The 20,456-nt window shown below is 41.9% G+C and overlaps 1 protein-coding gene across 5 annotated transcripts in view; it reads right to left on the reverse strand.

The window, feature by feature from the left end:
* SUGCT (succinyl-CoA:glutarate-CoA transferase) overlaps positions 1-20,456 on the reverse strand; it is a 424,036-nt gene that overhangs the window by 354,663 nt on the left and 48,917 nt on the right. For all 5 annotated transcript variants that reach the window (XM_084857815.1, XM_084857811.1, XM_084857813.1 and 2 more), the window contains 2 exons: positions 13,673-13,764; positions 8,090-8,233 (listed from right to left, as the gene is read on the reverse strand). In XM_084857815.1, the coding sequence (XP_084713941.1) occupies positions 8,090-8,233; positions 13,673-13,764 (236 nt within the window). The remainder of the gene's footprint in view (positions 1-8,089; positions 8,234-13,672; positions 13,765-20,456) is intronic.

The raw sequence follows: 20,456 nt of genomic DNA on the forward strand, positions 1-20,456 counted from the left end.
TAATGTATGTGTAACCTCCAAACAGGCATTTGTAATAAACGTTAAGTGAGAAGGTAGGGGGAAATTTTAATCAAATGCTTTTCTTTTTATTAATCCCTTATAAAGAAGGGTGCATACTGCATCTTCATATGTTCTTCCTAAACTTAGGTTAACCCCAAGTATTCATTTCCTCCCAGCCTGTCAACCATAATTAACAGTGCAAATATATGTGTACGTGGCAAGTCTTCTTACAAAATTGCTTTGTATTATAGGTTTTTCCACATGTTTAAGAGTAAGGACACTCAAACTTCAGTATATATTAGTGCATTAACAAGAATCCTCAACTGATTCAGGGTGTTGCAAAGTGCAAGACCACCACCACCACCACCACAAAACAGCATCATATTCTGGCTATACGGTTTTTTTTACCTTGGCAAATTTGTGAGAGATATTCTAGAACAGGAATCAGCAAATTGCAGGATGGGGACCCAATCCAGCCCCATCAGGCAAATGAACTGCCCCCCAGCTGCCCCACAGAAGCGAATGATTAATATGTAGGGGAATGACAGCTATGTCAGTTAACTTGCTCGTTATCTTCATGGTAGGCTATGGGCTGGGGAGGGCTTGCACTACATCAGTCTTCCCCAACCTGGTTCTGTCCAAATTTGTTGGACTACAACTCTCATCACACATTTGGAGGGCACCAGGTTGGGGAATATGGCTCTACATCTTCTCTTGTCTTAGGTGGCTCTCACCTAAAACTAGTTGCAGGTCAGGGTTCTAGGGTGTTGCATGAATTGCATGAGAAGGTCTGGAACCATATCCTCAGGTTACATCCAAGAGCGGTAGAAGACATTGGCCCTATTAATGTGGTGCTGTCATTAAACTATTGATCTTAGGTGCTTATTCAAGCATATATTTCTTGCTGGTACAAGGCTGATTCCTGCATGGTTGCTGACAAAACTGTTTCCACATGGCTAAGGATCTTTACCAGGGAGGACAACCCGGGGCACTCCAGATATTGTCGAACAGCAACTCCCAACATCCCACACCACTAGCTATGCTGGCTAGGACTGATGGGAGTTGCAGTCCAAAAACATCTGGAGGGCCTCAAGTTGCCCAGCCCTGATCTATGCAAGTGGGTTGGATATATACTGCTGGCTAACAGGAAAATGCTTATGGCTGCTGTCTTAAAGAAGTGGTACAAATGTAAGTAGACACCAGGGAGGACTTTCCAAAGAGAGAGTATAAATAAAAAGTAATGCAAGTTAACAATGTACATTAACATATTCCATCTTAGCTCTGAATTTAAGAATCAACATGTGATCAACATTTCTACAACATTTCTTCATCAGTGCAGGAATTTTGCTTATCTCCATTAATCTGGAAATGTCTTCTAATAGCTGAGAAAACGATGCATCTCCAAACAATGAGCCTTTGCTTTAACGGAATGCCCTTTAAAAAGGAAATATTTCAAAAGCACTTCTAAAGGCATGTTTGCTTTCAACTGTCTACACCACAGTCTACAGTGCTACGAACTCTTGCTTCACATGACAGAGACAAATGGAGAGAGATCAAGAAAGCACAAGGCACAGAGGCAGTCCTACATTGTGTTAGTTAAATGAACAATGAAGTGGTTTTAAGGCTAAAAAGACACTTGAAAGTTGCCTATTATTAAGGACTTTTATCCTACTGAGCTGTGGGGTAACAAACAAAACAAATCTCTGGAGGTGACTAGAGTGTTTGAAATAGAACACGTTTTTAAAGTGAGAGATCCAGCTTTACATCTTAGCAGTGCTGATGAACACCCACTGTTCACCCACCTATTTCACATTCCTTTGAACACTTTGTGTCGTCTTCAGTACAAACGCATGCTCAACCATTCTGATGTCAGAAGACAGCACAGCTCAAAGAAAGTGGCATTTGAAATTCTATTTGATTTGGGAAATCACTGAATATTAACCTTCTACGCATGCAAAGTCAAAATACATGCCAAGTGTTTTTTCCCCATTTACATCTGTCTCTCCAAAACTCCAAATTATCATCAACACAAGTCAAAAATTATTTTCACCTCAATTTGATTCTGCATTTTCAGACATATTATTTGCCAAAATATTCTGCAGCTGAAAGGATATTTTTGAGTAAAAATATATCTTGACATTTCTTAGACCTCTTTCAGTTGACAGCCCTATATCACTTACATTCTAAACCAGTAACTTTATTGCTTCTTTCTTGATTGAACAAAAAATGTAACTGCTTAAACAGATAAAAATGGCATCATGCCAGCACAAATGAAAATTGTCCATTTATATTATGATTGTTAGGAGCCAGTGATTTCTGGTGGACAAATGTTAGCTTGGTCTATGTTCAAATCTCTTTAAGACTGGGACTCACTAGAAGAACTGGAGAAAACCATTACTTCTCCATCTTTTTCCCCTTTTAGTGGAACAAGAATAATAGTGAGAACAAGCTGGATACCAGAGCACTTTACCCGTCATTATTTTTAAAATGAGGAATGATTGCAGAGTAACCACTCCATTTGTCTTCAGCAATGTTTGTCCCATCTTTACCCCTTTGCCATGAAATTGCCATCAAAGTCAACATCATGGCCTGTCTTTGTTCCGATGAGATCTACAAAAGTTAATTGCTGATGAAAACCACCATTCATTTAACAGCTGCTTAGAAGAGGATACTTCAGCAAGTCTCTTTTTTTTTCCCCTCACCCCTGCATGACAAGGAGTACTTGCCCCCCCCCCCCAAAGCTCTTCTAGACTACTTTTAAAAGGAATTTGAGACCTCTCCTCCTTTGGGATGACTTTTGCATCTGGTCACCCCAAATATTTTCAGCCAAGGTGAGAGGCAATACACTAATGCTACACCCCAAACACGGAAAACAAAACTATGAGATGATAGGAGAGGGAGAACTAGTTGTTACAAAGTAGCTCTCTTTTGAGTGAACAGTACTGACTCCATTTTGAGACAGCCTCAGCAAAGGTGGGAGAAAGGCACAGGAATGGGGTTGAGAGCAACATGCAAGACTAGATCAAACAATTCAGTTTCTAATGGACTACTTAAAATGCATTAAGTATTAAGTATTTTAAGTAACTTAAAATACATAGTTCCCCATAGTAACCTATGGCTGCGAGAGGTGGACCATAAGGAAGGCTGAGCGAAGGAAGATAGATGCTTTTGAACTGTGGTGCTGGAGGAAAATTCTGAGAGTGCCTTGGACTGCAAGAAGATCAAACCAGTCCATACTCCAGGAAATAAAGCCAGACTGCTCACTTGAGGGAATGATATTAAAGGCAAAACTGAAGTACTTTGGCCACATCATGAGAAGACAGGATACCCTGGAGAAGATGCTGATGCTAGGGAAAGTGGAAGGCAAAAGGAAGAGGGCAAGATGGATGGATGATATTCTGGAGGTGACAGACTCGACTTTGGGGGAGCTGGAGGTGGCGATGGCCGACAGGAAGCTCTAGCGTGGGCTGGTCCATGAAGTCACAAAGAGTCGAAGAGTCGGAAGCAACTGACCGAATAAGCAACAAACTTAAAATGCATTCCCCAAAGGCAAAGGTGAGGGTAAAAATTCAGCAAAACATGAATGTGCTGGATAGCAAGAGTGATATCTAGTAAGTTACCTAGTCAACCACCTGCAGTATGCTCCTATTGTTGAATTCCAGCCTTGACACCTGTCTTTAAGACAGTCATTAAGATGCAAGGTCATCTTTTGTTAAGTGAATAAGAGATAGTAAGTAGGACTTTTGCTTTTGGCAAGTACAGCCATCATCATCAAGCACCCTCTTTTGTTATAATGGACGGAAGGCCAACTCAGTCTTTCTTCCATAGCAAGTAGCACCATTACCAGTGCCTATGAGCAGTGTCTGGCTCATCAGAGTTGTGATGTCACTGCCTTTCTCTGACCTGTATAAGAAGCCTCAGGTTGGGGCGGTCCCAAGTCCCCCTCTTCCCAGAGGTGGGGGGGGGGCAGCCATGCTGCTGAAACCACTAGGTGCCTCACCCCTGCAGGGGTAAGGTGCCACACTGCTGCTGAAATAACTCAGGAGTTTCTCCTCCCAGTGGAAAAGCTCCACACTGAAATCACTGAAATCACTAAGCTCCTTGCTTGCCAGAGCAAGGTGCCAACAGTGGGTGCTTTGCCTCCCCAGTCAAGGCTCCCTGCTTTCCTTCCTCTTCACCTGAGACCAGGAATTGCAACGTGCACTAATTCCTGTCTGCAGGAAAGGGCTTCAGCACAAGGAAAGATATATTGCTTTTAGAGGTTCTTTGTAGAAATTGTAACTTCCCCCCTTGCCCCACCCCACCCCTGTGTGTGTGTACGTAGGCTTCAGGCTCCTAACTTGGTGAAGGCTGGAGCATCCCCAATTGGTCTTAAGTGTTAAATCCATTTGCTCAGCTAATTCCCCAAAACTAGCTTGTGCATTTGAATCTTTGTAAACCACAATAAATGTGCCATTGTGGCATTATCCTCTCCAACAGTGTCTTGAGTGTGAATCTCTTTGGGTGAGAATTGCCTTTTTAGCCATAGATGTTCTATTTCCATTGTCTAAAGATTCCTTATAAGCGGGTGTGTGAGTCTCGTTAGAACATGTGCAAGTTTGTACACAGGTCTAACTAGAGCACATCATGTAACATAGTGGACCTGGAAACTAGAGGATGTATACACATGACAGGGCAGAAGAGAAAAAGAAGGAATGAAAATTTATATGGTTTGTGAGAAAGAACAGCTCAGCTGCAAAGAGTCATGTATGTGGATACATAAATAGTCATATATATATATATACACACACACACACACAAAGACTGGAATGTGTGCATGTGTGTTGTATGGATACTGAACATGTGCATCTTGGGTTTCTTTTGTAAACCAGAGTATTCAAATGAGAAAGAGAAAAATACAGTTGAAAGGAAAAAAGAAAAGCTGGCAACCCTCCACCCCAGCCATCCCTCAAAATGAAAAGAACAGGGCAAATCAAAGGGGAAAGAGGGGGAGTAAAGTACAATTTATAGTTGTACGGTAGATTTGTAAGTAATTGGGGGTTGGTTTGTTAATTTTTTAAGGGCTGGATCCAAGCTTAAGTTGCACTTGGGTCTAACCCAAATTAGGTGCATTTAAGTCCCATTTATTTCAATGGAACTGAAGTGCAACTAATTTAGGGTGGCTCCAAGCCTAATACTTTAATACTAATTACATCAAAATATATGCCATTATTGAGGATTCTGTAATACATTTATTTGCATTGAAACAATTGGTTAATCCCTGGAAGGGCAGACTGCTAATTGGTTAAAATATCTTTAACCGGGTGACAGCTCTGATATTTGCCAATAAAGGGTACTGTAAACACTAAGTGTTTCAGCGGGTTGTTGTATAATTAAAAGAATATACAGTATATTTTTAATGATATAAACCTGAAATTCAATAATTAGAAGCAGAGAACAGGCTTACCAGCAATCATGTAATACAAACAATGCTGACCGCAGACCCAAAGAGATTCTTTAGGCAGGCAAAGAGCAGGTGTGTACCCATGAAGACTCTTGATTTTTCCCTTCTCTAACAGCTGCCCCCCAGATTGCATTGCAAACTTCTTTTGAAACTCCCCTCAGTTTCAAAAGCAGCTTGCCCTGCAACATGGGAGTGGGGGTAAGAGAGAATGGGCACCCAAAGGTTATTCACATAGTTCTCTGAATCAAAGCAAGAATCTTCTGTCTGTAGAAGCTGAAAAAGTGAGTAATAAGAACTGTTGCATTTTATGGAAGTGTAAGGTTTCCTGCTTGATGTCAGGCTGAGGCAGACTGCTGAATTTGGAATGGCTTAGGTCTCTTTTTTGTTGTTTGTTTGTTCCTCAACCGGTTGCAATTAAATGCAGGAATGATATTAAAAACTTCCAAGAGATATTTTCAGGCCACAACAGAAGACACAGATCAGTTTCATAATTGGAAACAAGTCCAGAAACCACTTCCTTCTTATTTACTGTCATCTAAAGAATACTATTTAGATGCTGACGCTAAAAGGACTGGAGTTGAAAATCATAAATCATGTGAGTGGGAAAAAGGTTTCAAAGGAACTTTTATGTCAAGGGTTATAAGTTCACAGGCAACAGAATATGGAATGTTGGTGCCCAGTGGATTTCAACATCCATTAATTTAGGATCAACTTTCTTCAAGAAAGTTCTTGATTTCATTTTCTTGAAAGTAAAGCACCGCCTCTAGTTAATTATCAGCTACTATTCAGCTGTCATCTGATTTATTAAATCCACAGAATTCAGGAGATCTTAAAGAGTAATAGTTTTCAAGCACATTGTTAAAAACTGACAGTAGATTTTTTTTATCAATCCCTTCAGCTCTTGGAAGTGCAGTTAAAATTAGCAAATATTTCATTCCTATATTCATGGGGGCCCCAATGTGGAGCCTCTGGGCACCACTGTGCCTGCAGACACTTCTCATGGCTCCCTGCTCCTCATGATTTTTTTATTTTATTAAAACAATTTAACTGGAAAGCTGACACGCTACAAACCAAAGCACTAACCTCCTGTGCCATTTAATTCCAAGAATAACACTGGGACCCATATGGGCCCCAGAACACACTTAGGGGAAAAAAAAGTCATATGGCTACAGCTCAGTGCTTTGACAGAAAGACAGACAGACAGAGTTAGGTGTGTGGCTGGCAAGGAACTGTGTTTTGTCTGTGCTATGTTTGCATGTTACCTGTATTCTTTTTTATGTGGTGTGGTGTGGTAGCTGGTTTGCTTCTTTGCTTTGGTTTCCTGTGTGTTTTCACCTAGTGTGTGTGTTTTAGTGGTGGAGAGTGGGGTGGTTGTGAGCAGCATATGTGTGTGGCCTGAAGTTTGTTTGCTTTTTGTACTGGTGTGTGGTATGAGTGAGTGTTTTATGTGTATTTCTCTGAGCTACACTAATTTGCCTTTTGTGAAATAGGTATTTTGTTGTGCTTTGTGGGGGCACATATGTGACTTAGCATTCGGGGCTGACTCCACCTGCTTGTACTCAGCTTCTCAGCCAAGCTACTTGTCTCTGAGCCTCATCAGTTTTTCTTCTGTGAAATGGCTGTTGGAGCAGAGAAATGTGGATTCGGAAGAGTTTGGGGCAAATGTTTGGAGCAAGTCAGTTTACTTTTAGCCTCACCTGTTTGTCTTCTGGGAAATGGGTGTTTTGTGACTGGCCACACCCACCATGGCAGCCATTTTATGAATAGGCAAGCCTTCCCCCATAGCAGCCATTTGTGACTCTGAAACAGGGCCTTACTAGGGTGATGAAGTGGGTGCCTGAAATTCCATGGAAATTAATGGGTCTTAAGTACACAATTAAGGGGTAGAGTCCTATAAATTTCTGAGACTTCGATATAGCCTACACTTTATCATAAAAACATGGAATAGAAATATACTAATGCTTTCTCCTTCTTTACAAAAGCTATATTATTTATTTGGATAAGCATGGATTTGGGGGATAAAATAAGTTTCAGCCCTCACACATTCAAGTGAGTGCTTGAACAAGGTTGAATTCTTCCCCTTCACCCATTCCATGACGGACTGAACCCATGTCTCATAATCTACTAGTAAATAAAGCAGGGTTGCACACTTATTTACAGTTACAGAAATTTAGGCTGCAATCTTATACCCGCTTACTTCTGAGAAGTCATGAGAAGGATTACCCTAGACCCATTCAGGCATTCAGCTTGAACATTTGAGGGTAAAAGATCTGTGTGTGTGGGGGGGTGCCCTCTCTTAATTTCCATGCAGTAGCTCCCCCTCAACCTTTATACATTCAGCGCAAAGGTCTGAAGGGAGATTCTAACTACGTTCTAACATGTTTAGAAGCCTCCCTGTGATTGGGGATGTCTGAATAGGGCTACTGTTGACCAGTTATTTTGAAGAACAGACTGGTAGCCATTAAGCCCAGACTTCCATATCTTATCAGTTTGCTAACCATGCTCTTAAAAGTGTGTAATGCTAATGCAATAAATGACACATCTCGTAAATATCCTGCCATGTAATTTAATAGGAGAGGCTGCAGTTTTCATTTTTCTTGATTAACCATTATACATACAATGAAGAGCTATTGGCAAAGTCCTTACTTGAGATGATATCAAATTGCAGTCCATCTGCATTCCCTTTCCTGTTTTATGTCGCTGAAGAAGTGCAGCCATAATTGCTCCATATGCATATAGTCCAGTGGCAAGGTCAGTCATAGCTACTCCTGGCCTAACTGGCTCACCTCCCTAGAAGATAAAACAGAACAAAAAATGAAAGAAGAACTGACATTTCAATACCATATACTGTGCCCCACCAACATTTTTCCTTTGAAGTTACAAAACAGACCTCCACTAACGACACCCTTGGCTTTTAATCTTCTTTGGAAACATGCTAGCAGGTTCTCATTTCCAGTTGAAGCATTCTAAAATTTTAAGATTGCCATAAAGAAACTTAAGTGAGCACCTGTTATCTGTAATATGGTCTTGAACAATCCATTAGATGCAGCCATGAGATTATTAAAAGTAGCGATCTGCTTTCTGGTTTACTGACAGGGGCTTTAGTCATTGACACAAATGAGGAGGGACCAGGAGGGGCAAGTGCCTCAGCTATCCTGTCCCTCTACATCTCCATGATATTCAAACCCAGAGTTTTGCAATTCCCACACCCAGGAGATGTGCTGGGTCTTACTGCATGAACAGCTTGTTCATATTCCAAGCTGGGGAGATGCAAACAATCTATTTAGGGCAGGATAGAGTCGTGTCATGCCTAGAACGACTCTTAGTTTATTCCTTGTCCTATGGACATACCAAGCATAGTGCACTCTGTACGCAACACATTGTTTTTTGGGTCTATATGAGCTAATCAATGAATTGGTAATATAAGCAGAGTATCCTGCCTCACTGCAGGGAGCTGAACTAGGTAATCTTCAGCCCCTGTCTTGGGCAAGAGGTGAGACTAAGTTATCTTTAACAGTGAGTCCTGGTAGGTTTACCTGGCTGCAGTGGCAGCATGCAGAGTGATGCTAGTACAGGGGCACTGTGAAAAATTAAAGAGGTTGCTAGATCCAGCCTCCTGGCACTGCTAGGAGTATTGGACCAGAAGGAAAAAATTAACAGGCACGCAGGGCGGGTATCAGCAGTGGGCCCTGCCCAAAGACGGCAAGTGCTGACAACAGCCCAAAGCACACTCAAGAAGCAAACCTCCTCTCTCCAGCATGATGGCTGTGCAAAACACACACACACACACACACAGGGGCGGGGCGGGTGAGGAGTTTCCCTTCCCAGCCACATTGTTCTCACTCTCTAATAATAACCATTTACACTCTTGAGGATCTGCTGATCTAGATGAAAAAGCAGAAGCCCCAATAAATCATGTATACACAGCAAATAAAATGCTGGAAGCCAGCTTTCAAATCAGACAGAGCTCCTTCTCAAGCTGGATGTTTGCAAGGAAGGGAAATAATCATAAAACAAATTAATAACAACTTGCTTATATTGCACCAGTGAGCACAACACATAGTCACATGAACAACTACACATGAGACAGATCCCTGCCCCGAAGGAGCTTACAGTCCAAATGCTCACAGAGAAGAGATAACAGAGGGAAGAAGGAGGCAAAGTTACAAGGAATTAATGCAAGTGTTGCTTCAATCGTGTACATCTGAGGTATCCAGCATGGTGCCTGTGGTGGCCAATGTGCCCACAGACACCTCTTTTGGCACTTGCCAAGCTCCCTATGTGTCCTGGGTTTTTTTTTATTTCTATTGATTGATTGATTGATTGATTGAGGAAGGAAGGAAGGAAGGAAGGAACTGGGTGGCTGGCTTGCTGCAAACCAAAGTGCTGTCCTCCAGTGCCATTTTTATTTGGGTTCAAAAGAGTGGTTTTATGTTCTGGAACTCAGCCCCTACCTCTGCCTTGTACTTAGGCTTTGGGGTGCTTTTCTTTTTGTCTCACCAGTTTGACTTCTGGGAAATTAGTGCTCTGTGACCAGCCATGCCCACCACGGCAGCCATTTTATGAATTAATTAATATTTAAAACATTTCCTGGCCACCTTTCAGGGTGGAAGCTCTCCCAAGGCAGTCATTTTGTGAGTGGGCAAGGTACCCCCATAGCAGCCATTTTGTGAGAGCACCCATGGTACTCTCTCAAAATTCCAAATGTGCCCACTGACCCAAAATGATTTGGGACCCTTGCTATGCATACTTACCTGGGAGAAAGTCCCTCTGAATTCAATGTGGCTTACTTCTAAGTAGATATGAATAAGATTACACTAGTTACACATACTTAAGGCTTCATTAGGAGTATGAACCATGAGATTAAGCCAAATATTTTGCAGGAAAGCTGGTCTGTCCTTAGCATTGTCAGTTAACCCACAACTCATCACCCAGAAAGTCATATTCAGAAGCAAATTTCTTATCAGTTTTAGCCCCACGCTTTGCTAACTAGCAGCACACATGGCAGCAGAATCCAATTCAACACGGAAGCCATTATAATTTGGACTGGGCTGTTCAAAATTGCTTCCAGGATACAAGACCATTCAGGTTGTATTCCTGTGCATTATTCCAAAATGGCCAGGTGCCAAACAAAGGCATCTGCATTGGGTATGTGACCATCGCAATAATTAAGCAAGATCAATAATCCTTAAAAAGAGCTGAGGCTGTGTGAACATTTAAAACCAGTTAGGCTCCTCACTGAGTAAAATGTTATAGCTTAATTTGCTCATGCAATAAAATACTACAACAACAACCCTACAACAAATAAAAAGAACCAAGAGGGGGAAAGCAGACTTGGAAACTGTTAGTAATTGTCTTTTCTGAATTTATTCTCTGAATGTGCCACTATTTTTCTTACTCAGGCATTTTAGACCCTACCACTTTGGCTTTAATCTTTTTCCAAATGTGTTGGCTAGAGATCAAAGCTTTGCAGGAAAGTCTGATAACCAAACGATAATACCAGATGCAGCATCATCTGTATTTTACCTACAACTCTGTAAATAGGGATCAATTCAAGTTGGAACATGTTCAGAGTGACTGGAGATTTTTAACCATTTTTTTAATTTAGAAAAGTTCCCTACCCTGGCAAGATCACAATTTGAATGCATACCATATTCAGCAATTAGAAGAAACACAAGACTTTTGCCTTATTTATCATTGTTTTCATATATGGGTTTTGATGGGTTTTCTTCTATTAGTACATGTTTTATCACTTTTTACTTTTTCTTCTTAATGCCATCAATATTATATAAAAGGATTTCCATATGTTTTCCTGTACGCAGAACGTTAGGAGTTTCCACTGCTTTGAATTTTATGTAGTTTTGTTAAGGTTAGGTCATCATTAGTAATCAGCTGATACAGATGATGCATATTTTTCAAAGTTTGTATCTATTAAAATTTTAAAGGGTTTCTCTTAACAAACAAATCAGAGTAGAAGAAAAAATTATTTCAACAAACGAACAATTCAGACCTTCATTTTAAACAACTCCATAGCAGCTATGCAAACTGCTGAAATCTTCAAATCAGAACTTTATTCATTTTATTTATTTTTATTTTGTGTTATTTATATACCACTGCATATAATAAAGTCTCTCAGTGGTTCACAACATTATTTATTGATTGATTGATTGATTGATTGATTGATTGCATTTATACCCCGCCTTTCTCCCTCTTGCAAGGAACTCAAGGCGGCTTACATTATCCTCCTCCTCACCATTGTATCCTCACAACAACAACCCTGTGAGGTAGGTTGGGCTGAGAGTCTGTGACTGGCCCAAAGTCACCCAGTAAGCTTCCATGGCCAAGTGGGGACTAGAACCCGGATCTCCCGGCTCCCAGTCCGTCACTCTCACCACTACACTACACTGGCTCCGTCCCAACATTAAAATGCAATATTAAAAACACAGCATTAAAAGCACTACCACCACAGAGAGAGAGAGAGAGAGAGAGAGAGAGAGAGAGAGAATAAAGCAGCAGTAAAATGGAGTGACTTCATTAATTTACAGCCCAAGGAAAGCTGGGTGAACAGGCTTGTTTTCAGGAGAACTGAATATATAATAATATTTCACATTTGTATAATACTCCAGTGTGTTCAAAGAGCTTAATATATGTCTATTATATGTAATCCTTCTAACAACCCTGTAAGGTAGGTCAATATTATTATCCCCATATTGCAGATAGAAATCTGAAGCTAAAAGATAAGTAACTTGCTCACGGCCATCGAGTGAATTTATAGGTGAGGAGAAATCCAAACCTAGCTCGCAGCTGATATGCTTAGCCATTATAATACACTAGCTCTAGAGTCTCTAAAGGGGGTCCATGGGCACCCCCATGCCCATACATCTCCCTTCGTGCCAGCAGAGGCCCCTTGCCCCACCCACATTTTAAAAATTGTTCTTTCTTTATGTTACCTGGAGCAGTGGCGGGGCATGCTGGAAAAGGAAGTGCAAGTCTCCAGCCATCCTGCTCTCTTCGTCTCCTTGCTCCAGAGCATTCATAGGGAGGGAAAGGGAAGGGGTGCTGGAAGCTGGTGCTTTGCTTTCCAGCCACTCACTCAAACTGAAGGAAAGAAGGGGCAGGGGCAGGGGTGGTGGAGGGAGAAAAAGGGAAACTGCTGCTGCCTGTGAATTGCAGGGGTGGGGGGAGGAAAAGTTGGGACGGAGTGTGTGTGTATATTGCCAGGGGGTGTTTTTGTTTTGGGTGGGGTGTCTGTTTTGCCAGGACTTTGTATTGGGGGGTTATCTCAGATTTTTTAGGCTTCGGGGGGAAGGTGTTAGGGGGCATCCTGCCTGGTATTTTGTGTTTCGGGGGGGTGCCTAGCTTTCTGTGTTGGGGGGTGCTGGGTTCTGTGTTTTTGTGCTGAGAGGGTGCTTGGTGTTTTTTTTTCTTTTTCTTTTGGGGGGTACCTCGGTTTTGTGTGTTTGGGGGAGGGCTGCTTTTCTCTGAGTATCACCATTTTTTTCTGGGAAATGAGTATTCCGTTGTGCTAAGTGGGGTCAAATAGGACTCAGACCCAACCTCTGGCTTGTGCTCAGTGGGTAGTATCCTATTGTGCCTGTGCACTCGTGGGAACCACTGCTTGCCCAATGGGGCTTTGGCACTTCTAAAAATGAGTGAAAATGCTGGCTTCCAGAATGGGCCAGATCAGTGAAGCTCGCAGAAGAGAGCTCTGCTGACCTGTCTTGATCCAGAAATGAGCATTTCTGAGGTAAATTTTAGAAATGCAAAAGCCCAGTTGTGCAAGGGGTGGGTCCTGAAAACACAACAGAACCAGCAGAGGCGGAGTAGCCCCTGTCGAGTACTGCCCAATTTCTTTGGAAAGTTACTTGTCTTTCAGAAGGTAGATCTGGCAGTAATACTCATAGTTGCAGGGGCATTTTCCCCCAGCATCTACAGTCTCAAAGATTATTGCCAACTCTACCTGTGATCACGTAGTTCATATGTTCTGCTGCCCATGTGAAGGTATGGCAGGCAGAATGTTCAGCCGTGGATTTTAAATCAATGCAACATTTTACACTTTTGGTGACAGCATACCAAGATTATTCTTAACCATGGAGTTATGTTATTTTCTCAATATTCCTTCTCCTAAGCCTCATTAAGTCTATTCAGTACTACACACCATGTCATCATGTGCAACAGCGAAGTTTTAAATTACAACAGAAGCACTTTGCCCCATTTGCAATAATGTACCTCGGGCCCTGTGATATGCAAGAGACCAGAAACGGCAGCTGCAACGGAGTCATAGCCTGCGCGTTGAAACTTTGGACCAGTTTGACCATAGCCTTAAAACAGAAAGAAAAAATAATTAAAACCATGTGCAGACAGTGGTGTCCAACCTTTTTGGCAAGTGTGCTACAAATAAAGCAAAGCTACTTAGATTAACTAAGTAGTCTAGAAAACAAGACCAGTTACAAGCAAGTTTCCCATTTTGAAATTCATTTATTTCCTGAGCAAGCATTCTTCCTTTGGCGCCTCTATGCCACCTAGGAGCACAATCCAGAACCTTAAGCCATGTGGCCCACATCCCTTTCACGCTGCAACATTATCTACTTGGTGACAAAAGACACACCTTTCTCTGGCTTTGTGTCCATACACATGCAACAGCACTACACTTATTTGGAAGTAAGTCCCACTGATAAAGTAAGACTTACTTCCAAATAAACATGCATAGAATCAGGCTGTAACAAGTGTTCAGAGCTTTCCAGAAGCAAGGTACAGTAGTTAGTGGGGCAAAACAGTGTTTCTCCATGAGATGGAAAGTAAAGTCCATGTTGTTTGATGGATACAGTCAGAAATATTTGTAACTGGAAATTCAAAAGATAAAATCACGCCAAACTAGTGGCGTACAGTACATATGCAGCCCCAATATGTGATGTGGCTTTTGCTTCTAAACCAGGGGACAGGGTAGCCATGTGTCCTGCTCTACAGAGGACAGTCCTCTAACTGAAGGGATGTCAGAGGACCATCCTCTATTTGAAGGCGTCCTCTATTTGAAGGGCTGTCCAGTCCAAAGCCTGTGTAGAAATAAAGAACCATAAGAAGAGAGTGAGAACAGGGGTTTTGAAGTCGCCCATCCACAGTTAGCACCTGGACTAGGGATGGGAGAGAATTTCTCCCCGAAACTTCGGGGGGCCGAGTGCCAACGCATTCGGTCCTCCGAAGGTTGTTCAGGGAGAAATTCTCCGCCCCCCCCCCCCCGGGATGGGACTTACCTTTCACGAATGTCCCTCCTGGCGGCGGGTCCCGGCGGCGGTTCGGCAGGTCTTCGGCAGGGGCAGGGGCGGCAGCCGGTCTTTCGACCGGCTGCCGCCGCCTTTACAAGAAAAGTAAAAAAAAAAAAAACGCCCCTGTGATAGGCTACGTAACGATTAACGTAGCCTATCACAGCTAGATCTGCAAAGTCAGCCGTGATAGGCTACGTTAATTGTCACGTAGCCTATCACGGGTGACTTAAAAAAAAAAAAAAAGAGCGTACGGCTAATGGCGGCCCCCATAGGGAGCTGCCATTCGCGTTCCTTATTTGGTCGCTGTAGTCTACGTAAAGATTTACGTAGACTACAGCGAAAATAAGGACAACGCAAATAGCGTTGCCCTTATTTTCGCCGTAGTCTACGTAAATCTTTACGTAGACTACAGCGACCAAATAAGGAACGCGAATGGCGGCTCCCTATGGGGGCCGCCATTTGCGTACGCGCTTTTTTTTTTCTTTTCAAAGTCACCCGTGATAGGCTACGTGACAATTAACGTAGCCTATCACGGCTGACTTTGCAGATCTAGCCGTGATAGGCTACGTTAATCATTACGTAGCCTATCACAGGGGCGTTGTTTTTTTTTTCTTTTGAAGTTCGCAGCCGGGGAGACGGGTCGCTTCTCCCCGGCCTGAATTTCGGCCGGGCGAGGAGGGAAGCCTCCCCCCCCCCGGCCTGAACTTCAGGGGGAGCAGAGAAGCACCTCCCCCCCACCGCGAAGCAAGCTGCGAGACCAGGTAAGTGACTTTCGTGCATCCCTAACCTGGACAACTGCTGACTGAGCAAGCTCAAAGGCCACATGCTCACAGTCTTCCCCACTATGGTCAGATGCATTTTCTTTCTATTTAAATTATAGTAATTATTTCTGAATGCGCATCTATACATATAAATTACCATATGCAATGTTATGCAAATCTGTGTTCTCTTTTGCCTTCTTTTTTTGCTAATTCTTGTTCAATTTTTTGGCAATACCTGAGTGCCCACCCTACATTAATTTTTTAAGTTTTATTGTGAATTTTTTTACAAACCAAACCAAACTGAAAACATTACAAAACCTAAAAAGAAAAAAAGTGAAATAAAAAATACCAACAACATATTCAAAATCCTCAGTTTCTAACAGTACAATATTGGGGGGGGGGGGAGAAAAAAAAAGGTTACACATAAACGTCAGTAAAAGCAGACCAAATGTCTGCATATAGGTCCATTTGCAAGTTACGCCTATATACCACCCTTTCAAATGTTGCTAGTGTTGTTAAATCTTCAGTCCATTGCGTTATAGGCGGTGAGCTTTTATCTTTCCAATATTGTAGTATCAGTCTTTTAGCAACCATAAGGGTGCGAAAAATCCATTTACGCTGACCATGTGTTACATTCCAAGAAGCAGGTAAGTAGTTTAAAAGAACGTTTACATCAGTAAATATTAAAGAGCTTTCCAATATGAAATTTATCCATATAATGACTTCCTCCCAAAAGGAGGCGGCCATTGGGCATTTTCAAAACATATGAATAAAAGAAGCATTGGCTGCATTACGCCTCCAACAATTAGCCAAATTTGACAAGCCTTTACTAAAAAGACATTGTGACGTCCAATAGACCCCCCCCCCAAAAAAAGCTTTTGAATAAGGCATAACCGAAGATCCATTGAAATGTCCAACACAGACACCAAAACAGCAGGCCATTGATTAAGCAAAATAGGACGTTCCAATTCCCTGTTCCATTCTTGCTGTAAACCACTTACACCATATTTATTCATTGATAACAAATGTTTATAAACATGAATTGTAGGTTGATACATCTGATCAGTTTCAATAAGTATTTCCAATAGCGAAGGAGACTCCGAGCCAGTAAAAGCAGCAGGACCAAATCTAGATACCAACAAATGTTTCAATTGCAAATACTGCGATTCCGCTGAAGCCAGCAGATCAAACTGGTCTCACAAAATTGAAAATACCAAAAACTCATCATCAACCCCCACTAATTGATCTAAAGTAAAGATCATCTTATCTGTCCAGGTCCACCATAAAAACATTTTCTTGCCAATTCTTAAATCTGGATTTCCCCATAAAGTCAATTTGGCATGGGAAAATGGATCAAACTGTAATTGATGTGACATTATACGCCAGACTTCCCTAACTGCCAAAATTGTGGGAGGAGCTCTGTCTACCTTAATATGCCAAGAACCTAATGCCATCCATTTAAAGAGAGGCTCCAGACAAGAAGATTCCAATACTGACCACAAAGGAAAATCTAATTTGAGTGGGAAAGACCAAAATTTAGTAGAGGTCAGCAAATAGGCCCGATGGTACATAGCTAGATCTGGAAAACCAAACCCGCCTTCATTAATTGGAATTTGCATCCTTTTTAAAGATATTCTTGGTGGAGAGGAACCTCAAAACAATGTATGGAACAAAGCATTGAGTTTTTAGAAATATTTGCCAGGTATAAGTATAGGGATCCCTCATATAACAAATAATTCAAGGTATGGTATTCATCTTAAGTGTATTCACCTTACCCTATAAACTCAACTTTAAAGATGCCTATCTATCTATATCTCGTGAAATATCATTAATCAACTTGTTTAAATTTAAACTAATCATTTCAGCTACATCTCTAGGAATAATCATTCCCAAATAAATAATAAACTCTGGGCACCATTGAAATTGCCAATTGGCTAATATACTAGAGTATATCCTATGTCCAATCAGCATTATTTCCAGCTTTGGCCAATTAATTGAATAGCCAGACAATTCACCAAAGGCAGGGGTGTTGTTAGGGTAAGGCCCACCTGGGCATGGGCCCTGGATCTTTTGAGCTGTGCCCCGGATCTTTTGCGCTGTCCTAATTGCCTTTTTTTTTTTTTAACATATTCCCGTTGACCTGCACTGGAAAACAAAGACCATAACTTTTTTAGTTTGTAGGATAAATTCATGAAATTTGGAGGCTTGGAAGCCCCCATGGAGCTGATTGAATTTGTCTAAATTCAGGCAGTTAGGTCCAGTGGCTTTTGTGCTAGTCACAGGTAAAATTTGCTATTTTCAAGAAATCTATCAAAGCAAAGAGCTATAATGTTTTTGTGCTTCCACATACATGCATGGAATTTGGGGACCTGGCAGCCCCCATAGAGCTGACTGAGCCTGCCAAATTTCAGACGCTTAGGCCTAGGGGCTTTTGTGCTAGCCACAGGTAAAATTTGCTTTTTTCAAGAAAATGTGTCAAAGCAAAGAGCTATAATTTCTTTGTTCTTCCACATAAATGTATGGAATTGGGAAAACCTGGCAGCCCCCATGGAGCTGATGGAACCTGCCAAATTTCAGGCAGTTATGTCCAGTGACTTTTGTGCTAGTCACAGGTAAAATTTGCTTTTTCCAAGAATCTGTCAAAGTAAAGAGCTATAATTTTTTGTGTGTGCTTTCACATAAATTCATGGAATTTGGGGACCTAGCAGGCCCTGTGGAGCTGACTGAACCTACCAAATTTCAGACAGTTAGGTCCAATGGCTTTTGCACTAGCCATGTGTAAAATTTCCTCTTCTCAATGTCTAAAACAAAAGGTAAAAACTGTCAAGTCACCCAGGGGATTAGAGATCTGAATCAGAAAGTGTTTAAGGTGACCATTAGGAGCTCACTATACCTAATATCTCATGTAGGGCTTTTTTGAGGTGCAAAAAACCACTATTGGGAGCTTGCCTGCAATGAATTTTGAAGAGGGAGAAGGAAGGGAATAAAGAGCTCCATGTGAAATACTGGCATTTCACACAGCATCTGATATTACTGCCCCAAACTGGAACCCTTGGATTCTGCAGAAGTTTAGTGGTTTCAGTACAGCAAAGGATCCAATCAGCCTCCACAAACTTCTTTCTCCCCCTCCACTTTAATTTCTCCTAAATAGCCGTAGGACTCAAATAATCCCAAAGGGAGGGTTAGGACCATGTGGCGTCATGATCAAGAAACTGCTGGGGCTTTTAAATAGGTTCTACAGTTTTAAAAATGCTAGAAAAAGCCCTCAGCCACCTCACCTCATAAAGCTCATTTAAGTATGTGCAATCATTGCAAACCCTGCACAGCCTCCTAAATTCCTCTGAAGTACTACCTCTCTGAAAGGAGCCACTTGGCTTAGGGAATTCTCTCTACCCCCCACCCCCGCGCACATTTCCAATCACCATTCTTCTTTTCTTCTTCCCTCCCCTATCCTGTTCTTTCTTTCTTTCTTTCTTTCTTTCTTTCTTTCTCTTCTTTATCCCACCCAGAGCATATCTTGGGGAATTCTTAAACAGAATTCTCTTCGGCGGGCAAGAGACGTTCTGAACTGTATTTGACTTTATACAAACAGACAAGAGGGTTGGTTTTTCTCCTTCTCCTCACTCAAGTCTTTGAGAAGAGTGGGTTCACATGGTTGAAGAGAAACAAATCTGGGGCTGTTTTGTTTGTCAGTTGCCATTATCCAGCAATAGGAAGGGCCGTAGTGGCAGAGCACCTGCTTGGCAGGCAGAAGGTCCCAGGTTCAATCCCCAGCATCTCCAGGTAGGGCCACGAAAGAACCCTGCCTGGAACTTTGGAGAGCTGCTGCTGCCAGTGTCAACAATTCTGGGCTAGATGGACCCAGGGCCTGACTCAGTATAAGGCAGCTACCTATGTTCCTATGAACAGAAAGCTTTAATTAAAAAAAAAATAGTTTGGGGTTTGTTTTTTAAGTGGAGGGGGGAGATAAATATTGCTAATTTATGCAATCCTACGTATGCCTACTCAGGAGCCTTGTTATGTTTAATTAGGCTTACCCTCAAGAAAGTGTGCATAGGATTCCAGCACAAGTTACTTTTGCAGAGAGGTTTGCACCTTGATGTTCTGCATGTTTACTCAGAAATAAGTCCTGAGTTGTGAGCATGGTACTGCAAGCTTAATACAGTGCCTACCCAATTCTGTCTAATGAATTGACTACCTTTTCGGCTCAGTCCTATGCATGTTTTGTCATTTGTGGGTTCGTGGGTTTTTTGTGTTTTTTTGCATGAACTCTAGCTTCAGTGGTGAGGGAAAAGCACTTAGTACATGCTCAGAGTTTCTCCATAACTTAGCCTTAGTTTTGAAAACAGACTCATTGGCTGAATCCTGGTGAAGTCTTGGCACAAATGAAGTTATGGGGAGGAAGATACAATGACAGCTTGTGCTTAAGAAGGAGGAGGTAGAGAGGAGTTGCACAAAACAAGACATCTGTTTTTACGAAGAGTTGCTGGAGGATGTAGGATGAGGAGGGATGGTTGCATGGAGGGCAATAGAATTGGTAGTAAGTGCTCAGTGGTGAAAGAAAAACATTCTGCACATGCTCAGAGGCACTCTATATTTAAGAACATAAGAAGAGCTGTGCTGCATCAGACCAAGGTCCATCTAGTCCAGCATTCTGTTCACACAGTGGCCAACCAAATACACATAGGAAACCTACAAGCAGAACATGAGTACAATAGCACCTTCCCGCCCATGTTCCCCTGCTGCTAACAATGGTGAAATGTAAATAAATTCTAGTAATTCTAAATTAGAATGCATGTATATCCTTCAGAAACTTTGCAGGTTTCTTGCCTGGGGGACACCTCTAATGCCCTTTCATACAAACCCAAAAATGCATTTTCATACAAACCCAAAAACTATTAGGGAAGGGGTGAATGGAAGGGAAAGCAAATCACTCCCTCCCCCATATTGGAAAACTCCCCTTCCACATGAACTGCTGCACCTATCCTT

This window comes from Heloderma suspectum, chromosome 5 (assembly GCF_057233095.1).
Source record: "Heloderma suspectum isolate Gila_16-S chromosome 5, 16-S_ref, whole genome shotgun sequence".
In the NCBI taxonomy this organism is placed as follows: Eukaryota; Metazoa; Chordata; class Lepidosauria; order Squamata; family Helodermatidae; genus Heloderma; species Heloderma suspectum.